This window comes from Balaenoptera ricei, chromosome 13, assembly GCF_028023285.1.
Source record: "Balaenoptera ricei isolate mBalRic1 chromosome 13, mBalRic1.hap2, whole genome shotgun sequence".
Lineage (NCBI taxonomy): Eukaryota > Metazoa > Chordata > Mammalia > Artiodactyla > Balaenopteridae > Balaenoptera > Balaenoptera ricei.
The window spans coordinates 51,200,962-51,228,087 of record NC_082651.1 but is presented as its reverse complement, the minus strand read 5'-3'; the positions used below and the strand labels follow the sequence as shown (position 1 = coordinate 51,228,087).

At 35.5% G+C, this 27,126-nt stretch overlaps 1 protein-coding gene and 1 long non-coding RNA gene across 5 annotated transcripts in view; one reads left to right on the top strand and one right to left on the bottom strand.

The window, feature by feature from the left end:
• LOC132377181 (uncharacterized) overlaps positions 1-27,126 on the bottom strand; it is a 108,417-nt gene that overhangs the window by 4,365 nt on the left and 76,926 nt on the right. The window contains exon 5 of one of the 3 annotated variants that reach the window (XR_009506562.1): positions 9,766-9,895. The exons of 1 other annotated variant lie outside the window; for it this stretch is intronic. This is a non-coding gene — a long non-coding RNA (uncharacterized LOC132377181). Of the gene's footprint in view, positions 1-9,765; positions 9,896-24,964; positions 25,802-27,126 lie in introns of those variants that run through there. One more of the 3 variants, XR_009506560.1, reaches the window with a different exon arrangement.
• The window catches only part of PAPOLG (poly(A) polymerase gamma), a 32,632-nt gene that overhangs the window by 1,052 nt on the left and 4,454 nt on the right, over positions 1-27,126 (top strand). Inside the window, exons 2-19 of one of the 2 annotated variants that reach the window (XM_059943271.1) lie at positions 1,199-1,360; positions 2,851-2,902; positions 7,553-7,634; positions 7,862-7,971; positions 9,180-9,233; positions 11,093-11,204; positions 13,944-14,033; positions 17,183-17,321; positions 17,976-18,048; positions 18,843-18,963; positions 19,311-19,395; positions 19,786-19,839; positions 22,998-23,117; positions 23,547-23,656; positions 25,593-25,714; positions 25,964-26,139; positions 26,552-26,640; positions 26,722-26,942. In XM_059943271.1, the coding sequence (XP_059799254.1) occupies positions 1,199-1,360; positions 2,851-2,902; positions 7,553-7,634; positions 7,862-7,971; positions 9,180-9,233; positions 11,093-11,204; positions 13,944-14,033; positions 17,183-17,321; positions 17,976-18,048; positions 18,843-18,963; positions 19,311-19,395; positions 19,786-19,839; positions 22,998-23,117; positions 23,547-23,656; positions 25,593-25,714; positions 25,964-26,139; positions 26,552-26,640; positions 26,722-26,942 (1,972 nt within the window). Of the gene's footprint in view, positions 1-1,198; positions 1,361-2,850; positions 2,918-7,552; positions 7,635-7,861; positions 7,972-9,179; positions 9,234-11,092; positions 11,205-13,943; positions 14,034-17,182; positions 17,322-17,975; positions 18,049-18,842; positions 18,964-19,310; positions 19,396-19,785; positions 19,840-22,997; positions 23,118-23,546; positions 23,657-25,592; positions 25,715-25,963; positions 26,140-26,551; positions 26,641-26,721; positions 26,943-27,126 lie in introns of both variants that reach the window. The other variant, XM_059943270.1, reaches the window with a different exon arrangement.

The window sequence follows — 27,126 nt, the reverse complement described above, 5'->3', positions numbered from 1 at the left end:
CACTGGTCCATCCACCTCCCTCTCCAGAGTTCCCCACAGTTCCAAATTTGATGCTTACTGCTGCATGTTTTTTTATGCTATTACTACATATGTATGTGTCCATAATTGGCATTGTTTTACTTGTTTTTAAGCTTTATATAACTAGTATCACACTTGTCATTCAACAACTTCTTTAGTGCAACATAGTATCTTTGAGATTTGTCCATGATAGTATTTTCAGCTCTAATTAATTCATATTAACTACTGTATTGTATTCCATTGTAGGGATACACCCTAATTTAGTCCTTTTCCTGTTAGTGATTATTTTAGGTCATTTCTAAGTTCTTTTTGTTTGTTTTTTAATGTTACAGTGTGGCAGTGAACATTTTTGTACATGTCTCCTTGTACACTTGTACTAGACTTGCTCCAGGGGTGTTTACTTTTAAGTGGAATTGATGAGTGGAAGGGAATGTGGAATTCTGTTGCTTGCTTTGTTTTCCTGTCTAGATGAGGGAGGTTCAGAATAATGGATTTGGAATTTCAGTGCTAGTAGGGACCTTGATAGCCAACTTTTTCAGCGTAGAGATAAGAAAGTGGGCCCCAAGGTAGCTGGTGTCATAGACTTCACTTAGAGAATGAAGAAAACAGTTAACTAGAGTGACAGAATGTTAGGATAAACTGTGATGCAAGCAAGGAATGTTAATGTCGGTTTCCAGGGAACAAATCTAGTTGTGATTTCTTTTTAAAAGCTAGACTATTTCACAAGGACCTGCTAATGGGATGTTTTTGTTTCTGGGGGGGGGTATTGTTTTTACTTAGAGCTTTCTTTCAAGTGGCTGACTGCTTTTCAAAGACTGACTGTAGATGGTACTTGACTTAAGTCTGCAGGGTGTGTAGTGGAGGTGGCCCTGGCCCAGCTCCCATTGAGGCTCTTTGCATTTGAGCTGAGTGGTGTTGGTACAGCTGTCCTGATGCCAACACAGCCTGCTTTTGGCTTGAAAAGACATCCTAACCATGAAAGCTTGAGGCGGTATGAATAGTCCTTCATCAACATAAGCACAAAATATCCTTTTTTCCTTAAAAAAAAAAAAGCGGGGGCTCCAACCATTAGTATTCAGTAAACTTTTAAGGTAGCTAAAGTAATGAGTGGATTGAGAGATTTAATGTATCAGTATATCATACTTTAAATTTTTTCTGCTGTTTCATTTTTCTTGAACAGAAACACCATGCTGGACAGCCAGCGTCAAAAAAAGCATTATGGAATCACCTCTCCAATTAGCTTGGCATGTCCGAAAGAAATTGATCATATTTACACACAGAAATTAATTGATGCCATGAAACCATTTGGAGTGTTTGAAGATGAGGAAGAATTGAACCACAGGTATGTCACTTAAAAATGCAAAATATTTTATAGTACATTCTTTAATCATTAATTCTATGAACATATATCAAGTACCAATTATGTCCCTGCCTAGGGATATAAAAATGACAAAATGAAGAGAAAACTTGGCCCTCCTGGAGTTTATATTTTAGTTGAAGGTTAGAGGAGGAAACTAACAATTAGCCAAGTAAGTAAAATAAATACAGTGTTACACATGACAAGTGCTGCTGAGAAGAATGAAGCTGGGAGAGGAGGTTGTCAGGGAAGGCCTCATTGATATTTGAGGGAAATTTTAAAGGTGAGGGAGGAGCTTTGTGGGTATGAGGGAAGAGCATTCTAGGTAGAAGGCTTGAGGTGGGAGTGTACCTGGTATATTTAAGAAATAGACAGCAGGGTAGCCTAGGTATGTGAAGTAGAGTGAATAAGAAGGGGAATGTGGGCTTAAAGTAAATGAGGTGGGAAGGAGCTTGGAAGGAAAGGTCACTTAGGACCTTGAAAGCCATTTATAATGGTTTTGGCTTTTACTCTGAGTGAGATGGGAAGCTGTTAGGATTTTGAGCAAAAGATTGACATGATTTACTCATGTTTAACATAGTCACTCTGGCTGCTTTACCGAGCATAGTCTGAAGGGGGGTCAAAGGCAGAAGCAGGGAAACTAGTTAGGAGGCTATTATAATAACCCAAGGAAAAACATGATGGTGGCCAGAACTAGGGATGGCAGTGGAAGTGATAAGAAGTAGTAGAATTCTGGATGTATTTTAAAAGTAGGGTGGTTTAATGACTGTGGAATGTGAGGGGGTGGGAGGGGAGGGGTCAAGGACGATGCCAAGATTTTTGGTCTCAGCATCTCGAAGGATGGGATTCCATTACCTGGGGAAGGCTGAAGGAGAAGCAGGTTCGGACAGATCAGGAATTCAGTTTTTCATGTGTTATCTTTGAAATGCCTAAACTCTTCTTTCTTTTTTTTTTTTTAAATCTGGATTTGGATATGCCATTGGTTGCAAGTTTGTTTTAATATCAAATTGCTTTTATTAAGTAAATTTTATAAAAATTAGCCAATAAATTATTTACCTGTTTTTATTATCCAAAAACTCATAACTGTCAGTGAGAGAATGCTAACCTCTATTATCACCACACTGAATTGATTTTATTCCATAGTAAGGCCAAGAAAGTTGACAGTTCAGTTGGCCTCTGCAGCTTTATTGAAGGTAATTTTGATTTTTTTATTAGGCTTTTTGAATTTTGAAAATAGCTCAAAGACCAAAATACTGTCATCACATTTATCGTCTCTTTGGAACTCTTAGGAACCTAAGAATGCCAAAGAGATGTGCCATGTGTCAACAGATGTGATAGCATTAGCACGTGTATAATATGCTTTTACTCTAGCACCAACACAAAGGTACTGCCTATATGTTTAATTACTTTTTAAAATACTGTTTGTTTTTGGTGTTTGTTTGTTTTCATCTAAAGCATGTTATTTTTTATTATAGGCTGGTTGTTCTTGGTAAACTGAACAATTTAGTAAAAGAATGGATTTCTGAGGTCAGTGAGAGTAAGGTAAGACTCTAAACCAAATTGAATTCATAGTTTCATTATGTCCTGGTAGTAAGATGCAGAGTTGAGAATAATCAGAAATACATTAAAACTTTTTAGTATACTTGGAAATGAATTGGTATAGATATTGAGTCCTAAATAAGTGAGGATTTACCCCAGAGGTAGCCAGTGTCTGACTGCAGTTCCACATAAATGTCTTGCTTGACTCACATGTAGTAGATCAAAATTTAAATACTGAGATTTTACTTTAAAAGCCAGATTGCAGACTTATTGTGAAATACCAGGTCTGGCAGCACTGGGCCTTCTTTTGTGCAAGGCAGGAAGAGGCTTGAATGGAATTGGGCTCCTCCCCTTCGGTGCTTCATGGTCCCCATCACTCCCTGCTCTCTCTGACACAGCAACTGTCATTTATCAGTTTCTGTGTTTCTTATGTGTATACTTTTGTCATTTGCATACCTGCCTGGCCCATGAGACATAGGAGTTTGCAAACCCTAATTTATACTTACACAACTTCTTCCCCCCTCTGGTAGCTTAACTATTTTTCTTCTAAAATCGATTACATTTTTCTTGCTTTCTTAGAGTATTTTGAGTATAATTGAATTCTCATTTGTCAGGGAATCATCACTATGAATATTATTTTACTGGCTATAGTAAAATGAGGTAGGGCATGTTCAACTGGGTAATACTATTTGCCCCTTCACTAAGTGGCTCAAACTGTTGTATTTTAAATTTTAGGTTTTTTTTTTTTTTTTTTAAACCGTTTTCCCATCTCTTAACAGCATTCAGCTGAAAGTTAATGGCTCACAGCAGTAGTGTCTCTCTGTCAAATCCCTTTCTGCCCATTAATCTGCATCAGTTTAGAAATTAGATAAACACCTGTTAGAATTCTTTCTTTTACAACTTTTATTATTTCCTTCTGTACTTATGATACATATATAAAATTGGTTCTTTTAAAAAATGGGCTCTGAATAAGGTTATGAGGGACTGTGCTAATCTACAGTCATTGAGTTTAAATAAATGGTCTTTACGCTGTTTACTTTTGCGGCCAAATGACTGTCTGGCTCATTTCTGAGCTCACAGCAGGGTTATCAATAGTAGAGGTTTTCAGTTAGGTTGAATTCTGAGCAGGTGAAATGCTAATCATGAGTAATAATAAAAAAAAAATTTCATGCTTGTTTCTCTGCTACTAGCTGATCAACTCCTTAAGAAATAAACCTGTCTTATTCACCTGTGCAACCTCAGGACAGAGCTCAGGCATTGAATAAATGTCAGCCCATAATTGCTATGGGTATGCAAACCAGATACACAACTTGCTAGAATTATTTTAAAATCAGAGTATCAAGCTTTTTGACTTCTTGTGTGGTCTTTATGTCAGCTGATGTGGTTGTGCTGAGGTCTTTGCTCCCATCCGTATTCTAGGCTACATCAAGGGAAGTCAAGTGTTAAACTATTCACAAAAGAGGCTAGATTACTTTATTGAGAGATACACCTAACTAATTTTCTTACTGTGTGGTTTTTTGCACCTAAAAGAAAAATCCAGTAGAATCTGTTGCAAGGTCAAAAGGTTTTTTTGTTTTTAATTATTTAAATTGCTTTTTCCCTCATTTCATTCACATCAGTGCTTTAATCTGCAAAGACCAGCAGCTGGTTTCCATTTAATTTCTAGGCATAAAACCATTGTTAAAAATTTGAGGCTTTGCCACTATTTGGCATTTTTTAAGCAAAGAAAATAAAATATCTAATCATTTTAAAAATTTTAATTGGTTTTAACATCGTTATTTGCATAGATAAGGTGATTGGTCTTTTCTTATATCATTATAATTCCCTTTCATTTATGCATATTTTACTTTGAAAAATATCTGAAGGATTTGAGTTAGATCAAAGATCATTTTAATATTCTACACACAGTTGGAATATTTAAAGTTTAAACAGTCCAGAACTCCAAGTCAGATCATTTTAGTTAAATACTGTGGTTTGTGGGGAAAATACTCTGTGATTCAGTTTATCACTTTCTCATAAATCAAGAAGAAATCATGCTTTTCAAAGTAGGAAGGTAAACTAAAAGGGGCTTCTCTATCCTTTTGATTCATGTTAGTCATCAATAATTTTATTAACTCTTTCTAGCTATTATTTGTGGTACTCTTGAAACATGTCCGTTAAACAGAGAAAATAAACATAATGTCCTGTTATGCAGATACTTATAGTCAATTTCATTAGCAGATATTACTCTTTGGAACTTGGACTGGGCATTTTGGGGAAGTAGAAGTAGTAGACATAGTGCTCACCTTCAAGGAATTCAAATATAGTTGAAGAGATGGAACTAACATACACAGAATAAAAAAAGTCAATAAATGTAGTATAAAAGTGGTTAAAGATAATAACAGTAGAGGAGCACAGGAGGAAAAAAGAGCTTGTTACGAGGTGGATAATCAAAGAAAGCTTCATGAGGGAGGTGGAACTTGAAGTGATCTTTGAAAATTAGATGGTATTGAGATACCCAGAGAGGATGGCAAGCATTTGAGAGAAGGAAAATGGCAAGTGCAATGGAAAGGAGACTAGGTTATGTAACATGTTGGCAGTTGGAGCGTCAGAAGGGAATATCAGGAGACAAGGCAAGAAAGATCCTTAAGAGCATACTGTGGAAGTCCTTGGGATCCAAGGATCAGTATCCGTAGAAGAATGCATTGGCAAGTTTTGAGCAGAAGAGTTATGTAATAGAGTTAATTTAAGAACACCAGCCAGTGAATTTTTAACAAAATGGAGTAAGAAATAAAGACTGATGGCAAGAGGGTAACTTACGATACTGTTAAATAGCACAGAATGGGAGTGGGTGGGGAGAAAGTGACATGTGAGGGATATAACCTAAGAATTGGTAAGCCAGGAAGAATAATAATGACTTATAGGTATGGGCAGTAAGGAAAATAAGGAACAAAAATAGAGAACTCAGGAGGTATACCTGGTTTATCATAGGAAGAATTTTTTGCTAGGTTTCAGGCAAGGATATTGAAGTGGATCAGAAAGTCTGAGTGAAAATATCTGATGGGCAGTTAGAATTGGCTCTAGAGAGAGGTGAAAAGTAGCGTAATTCTGGTACAACCAAAAATATGTTAATTAAAGTTGTTAGATTAGCTCTCATAAGGAGATCATGTCAAGAATTACCCCACTTTCTTGCAGAAATATTACAGAGCTAGAATCAATAAGTTAAGCATATCTGTCACAAAAACTAAAGGGGAGATGGTATTAGTCAAGAGTGTGATAACTGTAGAGAGCTGAAAGTGCATTAATTTGGTAGTTGCAAGTTCCTTGGTGACTATTAAGAGTGATGGAGCCAAATCAGGTAATTTGGGGGGACAGGTAGGGTCAAGTGATAAAAAAATGTTTTTCTTAAGATAGAGATGTGTGCATGTATACTGGACACAAATTTGTCTTGTCTTTCCTCTGGGAATACCTTCATTACTTCAGCTGCAATCAAAAAAGCTCTGAAGTACTTTTACAAATGTCAGCTCACCAAACTTGACAAATGTAGTACATATCAGTAGCATTTAGGCAATTTTTTAAAATTGAGGTATAGTTTATTTACAATATTATGTAAATTTCAGGTGTACAACATAGTGATTCTCAATTTTTAAAGGTTATATACTCCACTTATAGTTATTATAAAATATTGGCTATATTCCCTGTGCTATACAATATATCCTTGTAGCTTATTTATTTTATACATAGTAGTTTGTACCTCTTAATTCCCTACCCCTATCATGTCCCTCTCCCTTTCCCTCTCCCCACTAGTGACCACTAGTTAGTTCTCTGTATTTGTGAGTCTGTTTCTTTTTTGTTATAGTCACTAGTTTGTTTTATTTTTTAGATTCTACATGTCAGTGATATCATACAGTGTTTGTCTTTCTCTGTCTGACTTATTTCACTAAGCATAATACCCTCGAAGTCCATCCACGTTGTTGCAAACGGCAAAATTTTATTCTTTTTTATGGCTAATATTCCATTCTGTATATATACCGCATCTTTATCCATTCATCTGTTGATGGACACTTAGTTTGCTTCCGTGTCTTGGCTATTGTAAATAATGCTGCTATGAACATTAGGGTGCATATCTCTTTTCAAATTAATGTTTTCATTTTCTTTGGCTATATACCCAGGAGTGTAATTGCTGGATCATGTGGTAGTTATTTTTTTTTTAATTATTTATTTATTATTTGGTTGTGCCTGGTCTTGCTGCAGGTGGGCCCCTTAGCTGCGGCTCAAAGGCTCCTTAATTGTGGCTCACTGGCTCCCTAGTTGCGATGCATGGGCTTCTTAGTTGCGGCATGCAAACTCTTAGTTGCGGCATGCATGTGGGATCTAGTTCCCTGACCAGGGATCAAACCCAGGCCCCCTGCATTGGGAGTGTGGAGTCTTAACCACTGCGCCACCAGGGAAGTCCCTGGTAGTTCTGTTTTTAGTTTTTTTTAGGAACCTTACTACTGTTTTCTACAGTGGTTGCACCAATATACATTCCCACCAATAGTCTACAAAGGTTCCTTTTTCTCCACATCCTCGTCAACATGTATTAGAGCATTTAGACAATTTTAATGCTAAATAATTTGAACAATTGAATGCCTTAAAAATTTTTTTATTTTATTTTAGAATCTCCCACCTTCTGTTGTGGCTACTGTTGGTGGAAAAATTTTCACCTTTGGCTCCTATAGGCTTGGAGTACACACCAAAGGTAATTGCTTTTCTATGTTTTACTGATAAGAACTTTCGATAACAAACTTACTTGTCGTTCATAATTAGAAAATACAGAGGAAAAAATTCCCATTATCTCACTACTAGAGTACTATATTATTTCCTATATTCATCTTACATAGTTTCTTCTGTACATATGTTTGTGTATACAAAAATGTAATACATATTCAATATACTGTTCTTGATAATAAATACTTTGATTTGCAGGAGCTGACATTGATGCACTTTGTGTTGCTCCAAGACATGTGGAGAGATCTGATTTTTTTCAGTCTTTTTTTGAAAAATTGAAACATCAACATGGCATTAGAAACTTAAGAGTAAGTATCCTCTCGTATTTAATAATTTGAATTTGTTAACAGATAACTGCAAAAGTTAGGGCTTATGATGGTTGACGTATTTCTTAAGAAGTTGCTGTATCTTGTTAAAATAACAGTAATGACTAAAAACATGGGCTTTTTAGTTATACACACCTGCATTAAATCTAGAATCTACCACATACTAGCTCGTGGATTTTGGTCAAGTTACCTATTCTCTCTGAGTCTCAGTTTCCTTAGCTATCAAATGAAGATCTAGTGATAACATTCTTATAAAGTTTTTTTGGAGGATTGATGAGATAATTTACATAAATCATTTACTATAATATCTGATAAATGGTTGGTGCACAGCAAATGGTGGCTCATTATGTATAATGTTCAACTAGTAACTCTTTATGTGTGTATATCTAGCCATTCATTCAGCAAATAAAATTTCAGCACCAATGATTCATCAGATACTGGCCTTAGTCCCACAAATACAAGAGCGAACAAGATAGTTTATGTGAGGGAGGGACTGGGGGTACTAAACAAACAGGTAGTTTTAATGCAATCTCAAGTGCTTGGATAAGGTGAAGCTCAGAGAATTTGTGTTATTTGGGTGTCTGGGAATGGAGAAGGAGGTTAAGAATTTGTTAGGTTGGGGAATTCCCTGGTGGTCCAGTGATTAGGATGCCAAGCTACCAGTGCAGGGGGCGAGGGTTTCATCCCTGGTCGGAGAACTAAGATCCACACATGGCAGTGGGGCCAAAAAATTTACAAAAAAGAAAAAAAAATTGTTAGGTTGGGGGATTAAAGAAGGCTCAGAGAAACGTTTCTACTAAATCCAAATGATAAAGATTTTTTTTGATAGATTAGTCATGGGATCTGATATTTTAATATCTAACACTAGTGCTTTTTGTAAATAATCAGTTTTCAGCTAAGTTCAGCAAATAGTAAATACCCAGATGATAGCAGTTCTGCCTGCCAGTTTCTGATGAATAGTTTTAGAAGGATAATATGTTAGGTAACTACTGTCATGGACATTTTGCGTATCTTAAACAACACAGTCACAAAGTAGAAGTGCTTGCATAGCTAGAATGAGAAACTAAGAAAATTTTCACTTTTCCTACTGAGTTAAATAAAAATTGGGAGAAAAAGTATTCGTGTTATTGGCATTTGGGAAGGATAAAGGATTACACCTTATTTGTTATAATTGTTTTCTTTTTTTGTAGGCTGTAGAAGATGCCTTTGTTCCTGTTATAAAATTTGAATTTGATGGAATTGAAGTAAGTGTTAAATATTTTTCTGACTTTACAATTGAACTATTTAACCTATACGGGTTTGTTTGTTTTATAGTTTAAAAATCAGACTTATATAGGCACGAATTTTAAGGAATCAAATAGTCTAGTCATGGTGAGTCCTTCCTCACCATGGGAAAGGAACCAACCTCCATCCCTACCCCCAAGATGTTTATACACATCCTTCTCATTCCCATAATCTAAAATAATTATATTATTATAGTTTTAGTTGGAGCAGTATTCAGTGTTTATATTATTATGGTCTTATAAATAATGTTCAAAACTGGGCACAAAATGTACTAGGTTACCATTCTTTGCTGTGTGGCTTTTGTTTTCTTGGGAGTTAATGTTTTGTGTTTTATTTGCTTGATGTTTATACTTTGACTAATTCAAATTCAGTCTCTCCTAGTTGTCTAAATCTCCACTAAATAGATTTGGATTTCTCAGGTGTCCTGTCATTATTGTCTTGAAAAAAATCTCACTGATTCTTCTCACTTCTTCTAATCCACACTGATTGTTCTCCATGACTGATATACAGCTGTCATTCTGACACCTTTCTTCTCTCATCCTGGGATTTCCTTTTGCTTCTCTCTTGAGTTTTCTTCTTTCTTGACTTACTTTCATTTTAGTGGCACTCATCCACCAGCTTCCTGAAAAAGAGCACATATTTTTGAGATCTTGAATGTTTACAAATATCTTTATTTTGTTCTCACACCAAATTGATAGTTTGGCTAAGCATAGACTTCTAGGTGGGAAATAATGTTTCTCAGAATTTTGAAGGCCTTGCTTCATTGTCTTCTAGCTTCCATACTCTGTTGAGGAGCGTGAGGCCAATTTGATTACTCATCGTTTGTATGTGACCTATTTTGTCTTTTTGGCCACTTGTGTGATTTTCTTTTCTTCTTTTTTCCCTGGTCTTCATAGTTGTAAAATTCATGGTAATACACTTTGTTTTGGTATGTGTCTTTTCAACCAAATGTGCTAAGGCACTCAAGTAGTTCTTTCAATTTGGAAATACCTGTCCTTCAGTTCTTGGAAATTGTATTGAATTCAATTGTGTTGCCCGCCTTTGTTTTCTGTCCTCTTTCTGGAACTCCTAACATTTGTATGTTGGACCCCCAGGACTGCCATTTTTTTTTTTGGTTTTTTTTTTTTTTTTTTACTTCTTCTTTCCCACTTATAACTACATCTTCATATTTTTGTTCTGCTTTTTTGGGGTTTTCTCATCTTCTAAATGTTCTCTTGTTTTCCATTTCTGCCATCATATTTTTAATTTCTAAGAATACTTTTTTATTCTCTAAATGTTCCTTTTTAAGAACTTATTTACAGCCTCCTGTCCTTATTTCCCAGATATAATATGTTTTATCTCTGCTTCCTTAGATCTGCTGAGTCTGTTACCATTTGTCCATCTGCTTTCCACATTTCATGGTTTTTACTGTTGTCTCCTTCTGTTCTCTTTGACTTAGTGGGTTATGCCTTTAAAAACAAAATAAAACTAAAACAAAAAAACAAAACAAAATTTTGCTGGTATTTTAGTGGGGTTCCAAGAGGGAGTGAATGTAAATGTGTTGGATCTGCCATCTTTATCTAGAAATTCACTTAGAAGGTTTTGATTTTTTTTAATGATTGGCAAAATTAAAATGCTTTCCCTTAATTTGAAAATTATTCTCCTAAAACTTTGCAGTGATTTTCCAATGTGATATTACCTGCATAGGCCTTTGGAAGTTTTGGTAGAACTTCCCAAACTAATAGAACTTTTTACATTTTTGAGGTGGGAAGGGGGGAGAATGGACTAAAAGGAGAAAAAGTAATATTTCTCTCTCTCTTTTTTTTTCATCTTTCCAAAGATTGATCTAGTCTTTGCAAGACTGGCAATACAAACCGTATCAGATAATTTAGATCTAAGAGACGACTCTCGACTGAGAAGCCTTGATATAAGGTGTATTCGCAGCCTAAATGGTAAGCTTCTAAAAAGAAATCTTAGATACCTGCTTGAAAACAATTAGACAAATAGAGATCTTTTTGCAAAACTATTAATAGACTATTTAAGAATTAGACAGACTCGGTTAAAAATGATGTAATTTTCTTTATACAAGTAATCTGATCACATTTAAGCATCTTAAAACACAAATTTACTTGAAATGTTTATGTTTATAGCAGTGGTCCTCAAACTTATTGGTCTCAGTACCCTTTTATACTGTAAACATTTTTTGGACCACCCCCCCCCCAAGATCTTCTGTTTATGTGAGTTATATTTATCAATTTATCATATTAGAAATAAAAACTGAGAAATTTTTAAGGTGTTTAACTATTAGTTCATTCTAAAATAACAATAGTAAACCCATTATAAGTGAATATAAATATATTTTTGTGTGAGAATGGCTTTTTTATTTTTTTGCATTTTTGCAACTCTTTAATATTTGACTTAATAGAACACAGCTAGATTCTCATATCTGCTTTTGCAGTCAATCTCTTGTAAAATTTTGTTTTGATTGAAGTATAGGAAGAAAATCTGGCCTCTTAAAGGTACGTAATTGGAAAAGGAAGGAGTATTTTCATAACCTTTTTAGATAATTGTGGGTATTCTTTAATACTACACCAAAACTTGACTGATGACAATTTCCTTTTTTTTTTAAATAATCTTTCTGGTGGAAGCCTCTTTTTTAAAATTTATTTATTTATTTATTTTTCTTTTTAAATTTTATTTATTTTATTTTTTGCTGTGTTGGGTCTTCATTGCTGCACGCGGGCTTTTCTCTGGTTGCGGCGAGCGGGGGCTACTCTTCATTGCGGTGCATGGGCTTCTCATTGCGGTGTCTTCTCTTGTTGCAGAGCACAGGCTCTAGGCGCGGGAGCTTCAGTAGTTGTGGCACACGGGCTCAGTAGTTGTGGCTCACAGGCTCTAGAGCACAGGCTCAGTAGTGGTGCACAGGTTTAGTTGCTCCGCGGCATGTGGGATCTTCCAGGACCAGGGCTCGAACCCGTGTCCCCTGCATTGGCAGGTGGATTCTTAAGCACTGCGCCACCAGGGAAACCCAATTTCCTTTTTCTTTTCAACAGCTTTATTGAGGAGTAATTTCATACCATAAAATCCATCCTTTTTAGGTGTACGATTCAGTAGTCTTAGTATATTCACAGAGTTGTGCACCACAATCCGATTTTAGAACATTTTCGTCATTCTCAAACGATCCCTCATACCCATTTGCAGTCATTCCTTTTTCTAACCTCCCAATCCTAGGCAACCACTAATCTACTTTCTATCTCTATAGATTTGCCATTTCATACAAATGGGATCATATAATATGTGGTCTTTTGTGTCTGGCTTTTTTCACTAAGCATAATGTTTGTGAGGTTTATCCACGTTTGTAGCATATATCAGTAGTTTGTTCCTTTTTTTGCTGAATAAAAGTGATCTTTTTAAAGTGTTAATTAGAATATCAAACCTAAAACTGTATTAGTTAACTTTTTGTACTCTGTTGCATTAAAATCTATTGGTCTGTCTTATTCTTTGAATGGATCTTTTACCCATGCATGATTTTGTCCTATCATGCCTTAGTCATTTCGAAAATACTGGCTCACAAAGTTATTTGGATTGTCTAAATGTTAACACACATTTCATTATAAAATAATTTTTTAAAAATCACATTCATTAATGTCACCACCAATCTCATTAGAAAAGTCTGAGTCTTGGAAAGCTGTCAAGCTCACACTAGCAGATACCAGTTGTCCAAAATTCTAATTTTTACTTGAAACTTCAAGTTTTATTATTGGCAACAAATTTTGTCATTTGTTTTCCTAGAAGTGAGGGGCTCACTTTGTTCATTTTTTAGGAAATGTCTGCTAAATACCCAAGTATGAATAACTGTAGTTGTCTTGTCAATCATTCTTTCAAGTAAAACTGGTGTTCCTTGAAAAAAACAGATAGTTCAGCTTACCTTGAACATGTTCAAACATCACACACGTTCCTTTCCTGTTTTCTAACTGCAAATTTGTGGTGAAGATAATATTGTCTACTATTTCAGTTTGTTGCCATGGCTTTGATTCACTGCTAAGACACCAGCAATTTTACCCCCACCACTGGTTTGGCACCATGAGTGCAAATGTTAACACAGTGAAACAGGCAAAGAAAGCATTAATATTATAGAAATAGATTTGACCTAATAGATTCCCAGGAGTCCACTGACCACACTTTGAGAACCACTGGTTTATATTGGGTTGGCCAAAAAGTTCATTCAGGTTTTTCCATAAGCTGTTATGGAAAAACCCAAATGAATTTTTTGGCCAACCCAATATTTTGTTTAACTTAATCATTGCATTTTGCTGTATTTCCAGAGTGCAACAGTAAATCACAGTATTTGTGGATAAGGTTTGCATTAAAGCAATAACAGTTTTATAAGTTGGAGGCATTTGATTAACAGTAAAGCCAAAGGTGGAAAAAAGCTAAAAAGATATTCAGACTCATCTCTTATTTTAATATTGGATTGTATAACCCATGTGCTTTTTAATTCTTTATAAGCAATGTGATTTCTCTTATATAAGGGCTACATTTAAAGTACATAATTTAAAGTACATAAAGAAATTAAACCTCATATTTTAGTATCTTTGATATTTTTAGCATTTGAGAGTCAAAGTTAGAAGGACATTTGAATTAACTGGAATTTGTTGCATAATGAAAAATGAATGCTTTATGTTTTTCAGGGTGTAGAGTTACTGATGAAATTTTGCATTTAGTGCCAAATAAAGAAACTTTCAGACTCACCCTAAGAGCAGTCAAACTATGGGCAAAACGTAAGTATCCCAAATCTTTTATTTTACGTTTGCATTATAAAATTATAATTTTCAGTTGCTCATGGTAGAAGCACATATGGGAATTCCTGAACCTGTTGATACCTTGGGGGATTGAGGTGCAGTAAGCTTTGGAGAAGCTGTTTCTTTTTCAGGTGTGATGCTTACCAGTGCTCTGACGTGTGACTCTACCTTCGTCTCCCAGGGGTGAAAACTAAAAGCCCCTGACTTTACATCTTGGGGTACAGCCAGGGAGTCAGAATGAGTTAGAACTTGAAGAGTAAAACCCTTACTCCTGTTCGAGCTCGCTATAGACAGGACCATCTTATCATCTCTGTCTCCCCATTACCAGAGAGAGGCTGGTGTATAGCAGGTGTTCAGTAAATTTATTAAATGAAGAACCTACTGTGATAGTTTTAACCTTTTGTTTTTACCTTTCAACACTCTTCTAATAAAGCCTTGAACTGTACTAGTTTATATATATAGGATGTGGTTCATAAAAGACCCAGCCCTGAGCTGGCACAGCACATTTTGTATTATTTGTAACTACATTTAAGCTGTGCTGCACTTCTGGCATCAGGTTTTACAGTCTAAAACAGTGCTTTCCAATCAAACCTTCTGTGATGATGGAAGTATTTCATATCTGTGCTGTCCAATACAGTAACCATATGGCTGTTGAGCACTTGAAATGTGCACCTGAGGAACTGAACTTAAATTTTATTTAATTTTAATTAAATTTAAAATTAAATAATATCTAAAAGAAGTGAAAACATAGGTCCTCACAAAAACTTTTACACAGATGTTCATAGCATTATTAATAATGTCAAAGTGGAAACGACCACAAAATGTGGTATATTCATAATGTGGAATATTATATGGCAGTTAAAAGGAGTGAAATATTGATACATGTTACAACATAGATGAACATTGAAACCATTATGTTAAGTGAAAGAAGCCAGTCTGCATATTGTATAATTCCATTTATGTGAAATGTTCAGAGTAGGCATATCTATAGAGGTAGAAAGTGGATTAGTGGTTGCCTAGGTCTGGGAAGACTTGGGGGAAATAAGAGGTGTGTGACTGTTAAAGTTTTCTTTTTGGGGTGATGAAAATGTTCCAGAGTTGATTAAAGTAATGATTACACAACTCCGTGAATAGAATAAAAACCATTGAATTTTATACTTAATCGATGAATCTTATGGTATGTGAATGATAGCTCAATAAAGCTGTTACCAAAAAAATAATATATATAGGCACATGTGACTTGTGGCTACCATATAGGACAGTACACATCTAAAAAGACCTTAAGCAAGTAGAATTTGTCCTTGGGCTCAATTACATTGTGTAGGCAGGGTAAAGTAATCTGCAGTAAAGGGGTATCATGAACAATTTGTTTTTCCTTATAAATACCATGTTTTGTCAATTATTAGATGCATGTTTTTCACATTTAACATAACTGAAATGATATTTTGTATTTTTTTCTCTTGCTTAATGGGACATAAAATCATCTATATTATATAATAACTGAGGACATCTTAGTTTTGATGAAATATGGTAATGCTTCTTTATAGATTGCTATGAGAAACAATCATTCAAAAAAAAGAAACAATCATTCAAGAAAATGAGTAATATCAATGGTTTATTGTACTTTATGGAGAGGTATACAAATTTTTGCACAATACAGAAGTCAGTCCCCAACTTTACAGTTGAATTTTTAAATGCCCAAGAACATGATTAGGGTAGTGTCCCCCCTTATCCGCCATTTTGCTTTCTGCAGTTTCAATTACCTGCAGTCAACTGTAGTCTGAAAATATTAAATGGAAAATTTCAGAAATAAACAATTCATAAATTTTAAATTGCATGCTGTTCTGAGTAGTGTGTGTGATGAAATCTCTCGCTGTCCTGCCCGGGACAGGGATGGTATTGCAGTACTTGTGTTCAAGTAACCCTTATTTAACTTATTAATGGGCCCAAAGTGCAAGAGTAGTGATGCAGGCAACTTGGATTTGCCAAAGAGAAGCCTGTAAAGTGCTTCCTTTAAGTGAAAAGGTGAAAGTTATCAACTTAAGGAAAGAAAAAAACCATATGTTGAGGTTGCTAAGATCTACATAAGAACGAATCTTCTATCATGAAGTTGTAAAGGAAGAAAAAGAAATTCGTGCTAGTTTTGCTGTCTCACCTCTGTGAAACTGCGAAAGTTGTGGCCACGGGACTTCCCTGGTGGCGCAGTGGTCAAGAATCCGCCTGCCAATGCAGGGGACACAGGTTCAAGCCCTGATCCAGGAAGATCCCACATGCCGCAGAGCAACTAAGCCCATGTGCCACAACTACTGAGCCTGCGTGCCACAACTACTGAAGCCCGCACGCCTAGAGCCCATGCTCTGCAACAAGAGAAGCCACCGCAATGAAGAGTAGCCCCCACTCACCGCAACTAGAGAAAGCCCCAAAGACCTGACGCGGCCAAAAATAAATAAATAAATAAATAAATAAATTTTTAAAACGTTACAACCACAGTTAGTGGTAAGTACTCAGTTAAGATGGAAAGGGCATTAAATTTGTACAATAAGATATTTTGAGACAAAAAGAGGCCATATTCACATAACTTTTATTATAGTATACTGTTATAATTGTTCTATTTTTATAATTGTTGTTAATTTCTTACTGTGCCTAATTTATAAATTAAACTTTATCATAAATATCATTACCATCTCGTGTTTCAGGCATCCACTGGAGGTCTTGGAAGGTTTCCCCCACAGATAAGGGGGAACTAGTGTACTGTTGAAAAGTTTTTCTTCCCTACTTGTGGACCCTCCGAATATCTTTCCTCCTCCCTTTCATTTCTCTCTCAACCACAGATATTGAAAGGTGGGAAATTCCAATGTCATATCAGTAGAGCCCAGTTGGACAGTCAGAACTGAGGCAAGGAACTGAGATGTCTGTATTGGAGGGCAAAGTAGGGGGTAAGATGAGCAGCTTAGGGTTTACTGATAAGGATGTGAGCCTAACACGAAGGTCTGTTTGTTGATTTTAATGTTTCTATAAGGGGGAAGAGTTCTAAGCAAATCTTAGGAGGGAAGTTACACTGTTCCTTACACTTGAATGTCATGGATAGTAGGTCCTAACAATAATTAACAACTGTATTAATTTTCTAGGACGTGGTATTTATTCCAACATGTTGGGATTCCTTGGTGGTGTCTCCTGGGCAATGCTAGTTGCAAGAACTTGCCAATTATATCCAAATGCAGCAGCTTCTACTTTAGTTCATAAGTTCTTTTTAGTTTTTTCCAAGTGGTAAGTATTCATATGCATATTTTCACTACTTACTAACCTCTGCCTATATATAAATTTGTTTGCAAATTTAAGAGCTATGCTTACACCTTTTCTGTCGTCTTACATTCCTTTTTTTTTTTTTTTCCTTTTTTAAGTTAAATTTAAAAACATCAAATTTGAGGCAATGCTGGGACCCCAGATGGTGTTTTCTTCTAGGGGGAACTGTAAATGTGGGCCTTTAGCTTATGAGAGTAGTCTTTGCCAATTACTAGCTATACAGAGGTTAAGATCTCCTCATATGTAAACTAAAGATGATAACCATAGCTGCTGCACACAATTTATTAGGAGTATTCTCAGTAAATGTTAGCTGTTGCTGTTATTAAATTATCAGAGTTAAGTCCATGAAAGCAAATGAGAAGGAAAGAAAAAATTCAGGTTTAAATTAGTTACAGCTAATGGGCAAAGTAGTATTTGCCCTTTCAGAGAACACTGCTTTAAAATAAGCAGCTTTTTCCTTTGTATACTCCCTTCCTTTGTCAGTTTCTTTTTTTTTTCAATACCAAATAACCAAAACATTTGCTATGTGAAAGTTGGAGCAGCATCTAATGATTTTAACATTTCATGTAGTTCCTGAAATGAGGTCTTATGTGAGTTTATTTGCCTATTTCATGTTAGGGAATGGCCAAATCCTGTGCTGCTAAAGCAACCAGAAGAAAGCAATTTGAATTTGCCAGTTTGGGATCCTCGGGTATGTGACTTATTACGGCATTTCATTAAAACCTTTTAGGAATAGGATGATTCTGTAAAGTGCAATCTAGTTAAGGATAATTCCTCTTGTTCCTGTTCATCTTCCTTCTGTGTAACTGTAGTCCTTTCCCTCCCTCTACTGTGTTTTTTTGGTGCAGATGATTTGTATCTCCAATGCTGATCCAAATGTTATGTCATTAAAAATCACCCATATAAGACTTGATGAGTTGGTATATCAACCAAGATGTTATAATCTATTGTTAAAAACTGTCTTATAAGTAATTAGTTACTAATAATAAAGTACTGAAGTATATAAAAGATGTACTTTGCAGTACAGTTTAAAACAGATTCATGGTTCCAAGATAGCATAACTCTCACTCACCTTGCATTTTAATTTGCTTTTAGAGTGAGTACTCATTCCTCTGAGTAACCAAGGGGAAGTCATCTGTTGAATAGGTGCAGAAAGAGGATAGAGAACCATTGGACCAGATAATCCTTTTTGCACTTATGATATTGTATTTCCTTGGTTCTAAAAGACCACTGTTTATAAGCTGCACCATCCATTTAACAGCTTTTTGGAGGAGAAATAAACTTCTGCAGAGTTTTCTTTAACTCTGATTATCAGACACATCTGACTTCAGAAATAAATGAAGTTGGGGAGGGGAAATGTACTTCTTAGAACTGAGGAGATGTAGTATTAAATTTATATTTCATATTCTTCAGACTTTTGGGGAAATGAAGTGAGGACAACTGAAATAGGAGAATAGATCAATTATTCTGCTTCTAATTTCACAGGTAAATCCATCAGATAGGTATCATCTCATGCCCATAATCACCCCTGCCTACCCACAACAGAATTCTACGTATAATGTGTCCACATCAACTCGAACAGTAATGGTAGAAGAATTTAAACAAGGTAAACCTGTTAGCCCTATTACCCTTTACATGTTCCCACGAGTTTTTGATTGACAACAGTTTTATTCTCTATTGCAGTTATGCCTATTATTTCTAAAAGTTCTTTCAAATGTGTATTTTTTAAGTACTTGGTTTTGCAAAATATATGATAATATGAAGGCCAAAAATAGAGCCACCCCAGTCTGGTTGAAATTGACTTTCATGTTCTAAGAAAGAGCATAATAAATCTACACTTTTTTTTACTCAGGGATTTGGTGGGGTTAGAACTTTGGGGGTAGGGTCACACAGGAGCTGATAATACCATGGTCAATTTTCAAAATCACTGTCTATCTGTCTCTCTTTCTTTAGGTCTTGCAGTCACAGATGAAATTCTTCAAGGGAAATCAGATTGGTCCAAACTCCTTGAGCCACCAAATTTTTTCCAAAAATATAGGTATGTGATATTTTGCATTTTGTGTGTGTGTGTTTAAGGAAGAAGAATGTTAAACTTACAAAGTTAATACACGATAAGTGACGTCACTTATATTTTAAGTGAGGTAAAGAATAGGTTAGCAGAAACCCTAGGTGATGAGAAAGTCTCTGTATTCTAGTAGTGTCTAACCCAGTATTTGTGGGGTTTTGGGTTTAGTGAATTGTTTTTAATTACAAGGTCTAGAATTAATTTTGTGAAAATCAGAGCATGTTTTAATTTTCATAAATGTGTGCCTGTATTAGCTGTTTTGTTCATTGGGAGGGAGAAAGAAAAAGTAATGATGGAAAGTCAGACCCTAACAATGTTTCTCTGGCTTTTTTCCCCCTGATTATTGCTGAAAATTCTTCACAGACATTATATAGTATTGACTGCCAGTGCATCAACAGAAGAAAATCATCTAGAGTGGTAAGACATTTCAAGTTCTCTACTTACTGTGTGATGATAACATATTTATATGGTGCTTTATCATTTCTAAAACACTTTCTCTATTTTCAGAATTATTAAATCTTATTGATGACTGTTGTACTTGACCATGAAGCATCAGTGTTTAAGAAATGCCATCAGATTAATGTTTCAGAATTGGAAGTGACATGAGATAAGAATACATGTACAGATTTTTGCCTTTTGTCACTTCTCAGAGTCAGATTTAAGCAAAATTGTGAGGCAGTTTGAATGATTCTGATACCTAGCCTATTACTATATATATATATATATATATATATATATATATATATATATATATATATATATATATACACACACACACACACACACACACACACACATACACACACACACACACCTAGCCTATATATACACATATATGTATTTTGAAGTATAGTTGATTTACAGTATTATATTAATTTCAGGTGTACAGCATAATGATTCATTATTTTTGCAGATTATACCCCGTTAAAAGTTATTACAAGATAATGGCTTTAATTCCCTGTGCTGTACAACATATCCTTGTTGCTTATCTATTTAATACATAGTTAAATCTGTTAATCCTGTACTCCTAATTTGTCCCTCCTCTTTTCCCTCTCCCTTTGGTAACCACTTGTTTGTTTTCTGTATCTGTGGGTTTGTTTCTGTTTTGCATATACATTCATTTGTATTATTTTTCAGATTCCACATATAAGTGATATAATATAATACAGTATTTGTCTTTCTCTGTCTGACTTATTTCACTAAGCATAGTATTCTCCAGGTCCATCCACATTGCTGCAAATGTCAGAATTTCATTCTTTTTACGGCTAAGTAGTATTCCATTTTGCACATACACCACAACTTTATCCATTCACCTGTTGATGGGCACTTCAGTTGCTTCCATGTTTTGGCTATTATAAACAGTGCTGCTGTGAACATTGGGGTGCGCGTATCTTTTTGAATTAGTGTTTTCATTTTTTCCAGATATATACCCAGGGGTGGAATTACTGGATCATATGGTAGTTCTGTTTTTGGTTTTTTAAGGAACCTCCATACTGTTTTCCATAGTGGCTGTGCCCATTTACATTCCCCCCAACAGTGCACAAGGGTTCCCTTTCTTCCACATCTTCCCCAACATTTGTTATTTGTATACTTTTTGATGACATCCATTCTGATAGGTATGAGGTGACATCTCATTGTTGTTTGGATTTGCATTTCCCTGATGATTAGTGACTTTAAGCATCTTTTCATAGGTCTGTTAGCCATCTGTATGTCTTCTTTTGAAAAACGTCTGTTCAGGTCTTCTGCCCATTTTTTGATTGGTTTGTTTGTTATTTTTGATATTGAGTTGTATGAGCCTATATATTCTTTTAATTTAGGAGATGGTGGCATGAAAGATTTCAGAATCTTAAGCTTCTGTCAACAGATAGGAGATATTTTTGGTCAAGGACTAGTACATTCTTTCTAGCGCATCTGAACTGATTCCTTCTGCCTCCATTGTATTGACTTCACTAGCTCCATCAGGCAGAAACTATTAGACCACCAAAGATGGTTGTGCTTTCCTCGGGTCTGATTTTTGGAAAAGGAAAACATGTTACTGTCCTGTTTTTGCTTCAAGGGTTTAATGCTTATTTCATTGACAATTAAAGAGACCTTGGGAATTCCCTGGTGATCCAGTGGTTAGGACTTCGTGCTTTCACTGCTGAGGGCACAGGTTCAAATCCCTGGTCGGCCAAAATGAATGAATGAATGAATGAACGAATGAACAAACAAACAAGAAAAAAAAAAAGAGACCCTGAAAAGAATCCTTTCACAAACCATTATTTTATTTGTCTAGATTTGGGGTCAGAAAACTATGGTATAGTGCAAATCCAGTCTGCTACTTATTTTTATAAATAAAGTTTTATTGGAACACAGTCACACTCATTCATTTATGTATTGTCTGTGGCTTTTTTCCTGCTGCATGGCAGAGTTGAATAGTTGTGACAGAAACATATGGCCCACAAAGCCTAAGATATTTACTCTGGCCCTTTACTGAAAAAGTTTGCCAACATCTCATTTAGATAACACAGAGGAGTAACTCAGTGTTTTGTATATCTGCTGTTGAAGAACACATAATTATAATGTGTAAGCTTTTTCAAGCGTTTGAAAATGTGAAAATGTTCTTGTAGTTCTTTGTAATTCATAAAATCATTAATAAGTTAATAAGATAAGTAACAGTAGTCACATTTAAGTGAGGTAGAAAGTAAAGTTGCAGGTATCTGATGAAGTTTTTTTTTTTTTAATTTATTTTATTTATTTTTGGCTGCGTTGGGTCTTCATTGCTGTGCACGGGCTTTCTCTAGTCGCGGCAAGTGGGGGCTACTCTTCATTGCGGTGCGTGGGCTTCTCATTGTGGTGGCTTCTTTTGTTGCAGAGTACAGGCTCTAGGCGCACTTGCTTCAGTAGTTGCAGCACGCGGGCTCAGCAGTTGTGGCTCGCAGGCTCTGGAGCACAGGCTCAGTAGTTGTGGTGCGCGGGCTTAGTTGCCCTGCGGCATGTGGGATCTTCCCAGACCAGGGATCGAACCAGTGTCCCCTGCATTGGCAGGCAGGTTCTTAACCACTGTGCCACCAGGGAAGTCCCTGATGAAACTTTCTATATTTTAGTAGTATCTGATCTGATTTTAGTGAATTCTTTTTAAAATTTAATATCTAGTATCAATTTTGTAAAGATTAGAGCATGTTTATTTCATGAATTAAGTGCTAGTTATTAGCTCTTTTTGTTAACATTATTTAAATATATGTTAGTCTTAGGGTTTAGGCATAATATTTGAAAGTAGAAAAAGATTTAGAACCAGGTGAACGAACAGTTTTTGTTCATGCTCCAATCATGACTATTTTATGGTCTTAAAAGGCAGGGTATTTTAGATCAGGAATGCATTAAATAGATCAGTTCTTCTTGAAAAAGAAAGGGGAGGAAACAAATTCACTAAGTAACTTCTCATTTACTTGAATGGTATTTTAAACAGAGTCCCTAAAATATTGGACTGAATTTTTTTAATGAACCCTGTAAAGCATCATAGCTAATATGCTGTTTGGTTTACTTGGATGTAGCTTCCACATTTAATATGGAAAAATCTTGTCGTTTTATTTTAGGGTTGGATTAGTAGAATCTAAAATACGTGTACTTGTTGGAAATTTGGAACGGAATGAATTTATAACTCTTGCCCATGTAAATCCCCAATCATTCCCAGGAAATAAGGAACATCATAAAGAGTAAGTTAATTATTTTTTAATATCATATTTTTAAAATAATGGTATCCGAAATATGCATGGTTTAACATCAGTTGTGAGATGCTATTTAACAGGCATTGATGGAGGATAATACATTGTATACTTGAGCACAAGTTGTCATGCATTAAAACTAAGTACATGCTATGTTGGTAGCCCACAGACCCCAACAAAAAACTCCATCACAATATTTGGAGCATCTTTAAATATATATTTAGTAAGTCATTTTCGAAGCATTTAATCCTCTTTTATAATAACACAGGATAACTTAACAGGGGTCATTGGTGTCAGTTTTAAGAATTTGGCCAAACCATTGACATTTGTATTTATGCTTCCATAGACCAAGTTTTAATTACCAAATAGCATCTGTAAAATTGTAAAAATTAATGGAAATTCTTAAATTTTATTTTATAGCAACAATTACGTATCAATGTGGTTCCTTGGAATAATTTTTCGGAGAGTAGAAAATGCAGAAAGTGTTAATATAGACTTGACATATGATATACAGTCATTTACTGATACAGGTAAGACTTTGTCATCATGGAGCTGTGGTGCTCAACCTTGGCAGTAACGCAGTATCACCTGCCTAGGATCTGGCTGGCTATATTTTTTAAAGTTCCACAATTGGTTAAATGAAGATGGAACATCTATATCATGAAAATAAATTCTGCTATTAAAAAAGTAAAGGCATGATGAAGCGACTTCCAAGACATGTTGGTGGGCGGGAGGTGGGGGGTTGCAGACCAGTGTAAAGAAAGACTATATGTATGTTTGCTTAAAAATACATAGACTATCTCTGGAAGGATATATAGTTTTTTTAAAAAAGAAACTGGCAGAACTGGTTGCTTTTAGGTCAAGGAACCAGGTGTGTCTAGTGGACAGGAGTGAGGCAACTTCACTGTATACTCTTGAACCCTTTTGAGTTTTTGTTGTTGTCGTTGTTGTTTTAAATACTTATTTATTTGGCTGCGCCAGGTCTTAGTTGCAGCACATGGGATCTTTGTTGCCGCGTGCGGGATCTTTAGTTGCAGCATGCAGGATCTTAGTTGCAGCATGCATGTGGGATCTAGTTCCCTGACCAGGGATCGAACCCGGGCCCCCTGCATTGGGAGTGTGGAGTCTTAACCGCTCAACCACCAGGGAAATTCCCCCTTTGAGTTTTGTACCAGGTAAATGTATTAACTGTTTTAAAACAAAAAGAAGACTAAAGAAACTCTATAGGTGATTCTTAGTGTGCACAGCCAGTGTTTGTAATCACAGTCATAAAGACGACTTGCTTTTTACTTTTTTTACATGAAATAAATATCATTCAGTACAGGCTTGCTGAATATGTTTCAGAATCAGTGAAAAAAGTCTTTCACATCTAGCTCCCTAAGAATATCTCCCTGGAATATCTTAATATATCTGTTATAAATTTGGAGTTGTCTTAATAATCTGGAATAATGGACATTCATACTATTAATATTCTTGGTTAGCTCATCTGAGTTTTCTAAATTCTTTTGAATTAGCACTCACATTTATCATGAAAATCCAGGTTCCTGTGCATCACCTAGAACCACTGAATCACATGCTCTGGGAGTGGAGCCAGGAGTCTGCACACTGAACAAGCACTCCTGGTGATTCTTTTATAAGCAATCTGGAATGAAAACATAGATATAAATTTTTCCATTCTAATTTGGACTCATTTTTCCAAAAGGAGGGGGTTGGGAAGCTCTGTTTATTATAGATTTATAAAATGTTCTTCTCCAGATAGAGATACTGAGGCCCCAAGAGATTAAATAATTTACATTTCACAGTAGTTACTGTGCAGAAGAAACCTCCTATCCCTGTCTTGAGTAAGCTTATAATCTAATTTGGTATTCACAATTAACATACATTAAGTAATTTATATGGTAGTTAATAAAACTGATTTTCTTATAAGGAGTGAAAAGCACTAGACTAGGGACCTAGGGCTATGTGTATTCCCATTTTGGCAAGGCATTCAAGGCTGTTGAGCCTCATTTACCCACCTGTATAATAAGGATGTACTTTTAGATGGTTTCTCATGTCTAACATTCTGTGATTGGTGTAGTAAAAGCAGCTTCATGGAGGAGGAGAACTTGAATTGCATCTTGGATATTTGGTATTAGGATTAGCTCAGACTTGGGCAAATAATTATGAGAAGACATTGCCTTTGGGGAAAATAGCAGAAAACAAGATTTGGAAAAAGCCTTTTTTCCATACATTTATTTTGTTAGATTTGATTATGGGGAAGTCTTAGAAGTTGGACATGAGAAAACTAGTCAGTACTTGAATAGGATTGTGACATTGTGAAAATGTTTTGGAAGTATTTGTTCTGTAAGAGGAATGTGTGTTTGTGTAGTGATGTGGAGATATTAAAGGTATGTATTTCAGAAAAAGAAAACAGAGCCCTAGGTTCAGAAGGAAGTTCCCCATTTTAACATACTGACTCTGTTACAGTGTACAGACAGGCAAACAATATAAACATGCTAAAGGAGGGAATGAAAATTGAAGCAACTCATGTTAAAAAAAAACAACTTCATCACTACCTTCCCGCAGAGATTCTTCAGAAGAAGAAAAAGGTGAGTTTGTACTTGTAACTTTCCAATCTGAGTGGAACTCAGATGAATGATCCTGGGACCAAATTTGCATTTTTACAACGCCCAAACCTATTGAGAAGAAAGAGGGAAAGTACAGACAGTTCAATCTAGGACTAAAATCTTACCTTCATTAATCACAAAAGATAATTTGTTTTATATGTACTTCAGAATTGAAACTAGTCATTTTTCTCATTTACTTTTTGAAATCCTAAAAGCTTTCCCCTCTTTCAGCAAAGTCTTTCTGATGTCAGTCGAAGTTCAAGTGGACCTCAATCCAAAAGATCATCTCTGGATAGCAATTGTTTGGATAGCTCCAGAGACACTGATAATGGAACACCTTTTAATTCCCCAGTGTCTACAAACAAGCCTTCCAAGCCTGATATTCCTCCTTCAGGAGAGACAGAAAGGTCTGTATTTCAAAATTTTCCTCTCAGTCTTCAGTTTATTTGAGGATAATGTAAACTTTTCTATACCTTTGCTAAATACATTTTTTTTAACTGTAAAAAGATTTTATTTTGCCAGTTAGTCAGTTTCTTATTTAGAATTATTTGACAATTTGTGGTAATCTCTGGGGCATGGTATAGGTTTATGCGTATGTGGGAGTAGATAAGTACACAGAAATGTGCAGGTTTTCCTTTTAATTTTTTCTTTTAATTCTCTTCCTGGGTCCTCTTCCTTTCCCTACCCTTTTCTCTTCCTTCAGTGAAATGTTAAAAGTTAGGAGTACTTGAAAGAAATTATCTTAAATGTTAAAATAAGAGTGTTTTAAATACATACTATTTAAATCATTTAATGATGATATTTTAACACTTTTAACAGGAATAATGCTGAGCCTGCTGCTGTAGTTGTGGAAAAGCCACTGACTGTCCCTCCAGCTCAAGGGCTGTCTATTCCCGTCATTGGTGCAAGTAGGTATCTACGCTTTTTTTTAGTAACGATACTACTACATTTGTATTTAATTACTGAAATCTTTCTTTTTTCCTTTTCAGAAGTTGACTCTGCAGTAAAAGCTGTATCACCTCCAGCTGTGTGTACCATTCCTACTGTAGTAGGACGAAATGTCATTCCTAGAATCACAACACCCCACAGCCCTGCCCAGGGGCAGCCACATCTAAATGGAATGTCAAATATAACTAAGAATGTTGCCACCAAAAGATCCCACTCCCCATCCATAGATGGGTCTTCTAAGAGGTTGAAAGACATAGAAAAGGTAAAATTACAGCTTCAGTGGTGATTCAGTAGTTGATTTTTTTCAAAGTAAACTTAAAATAGTGCTGAAGAAACTCAAATTCTTCACAGTTATCTTAGTGTTCCATTAGGATTTGACTGTTTAAAAAGAGTATTTACCTAAACCCTAATAGGATAACACTAATTGTTCATCTTAAATTCAAATT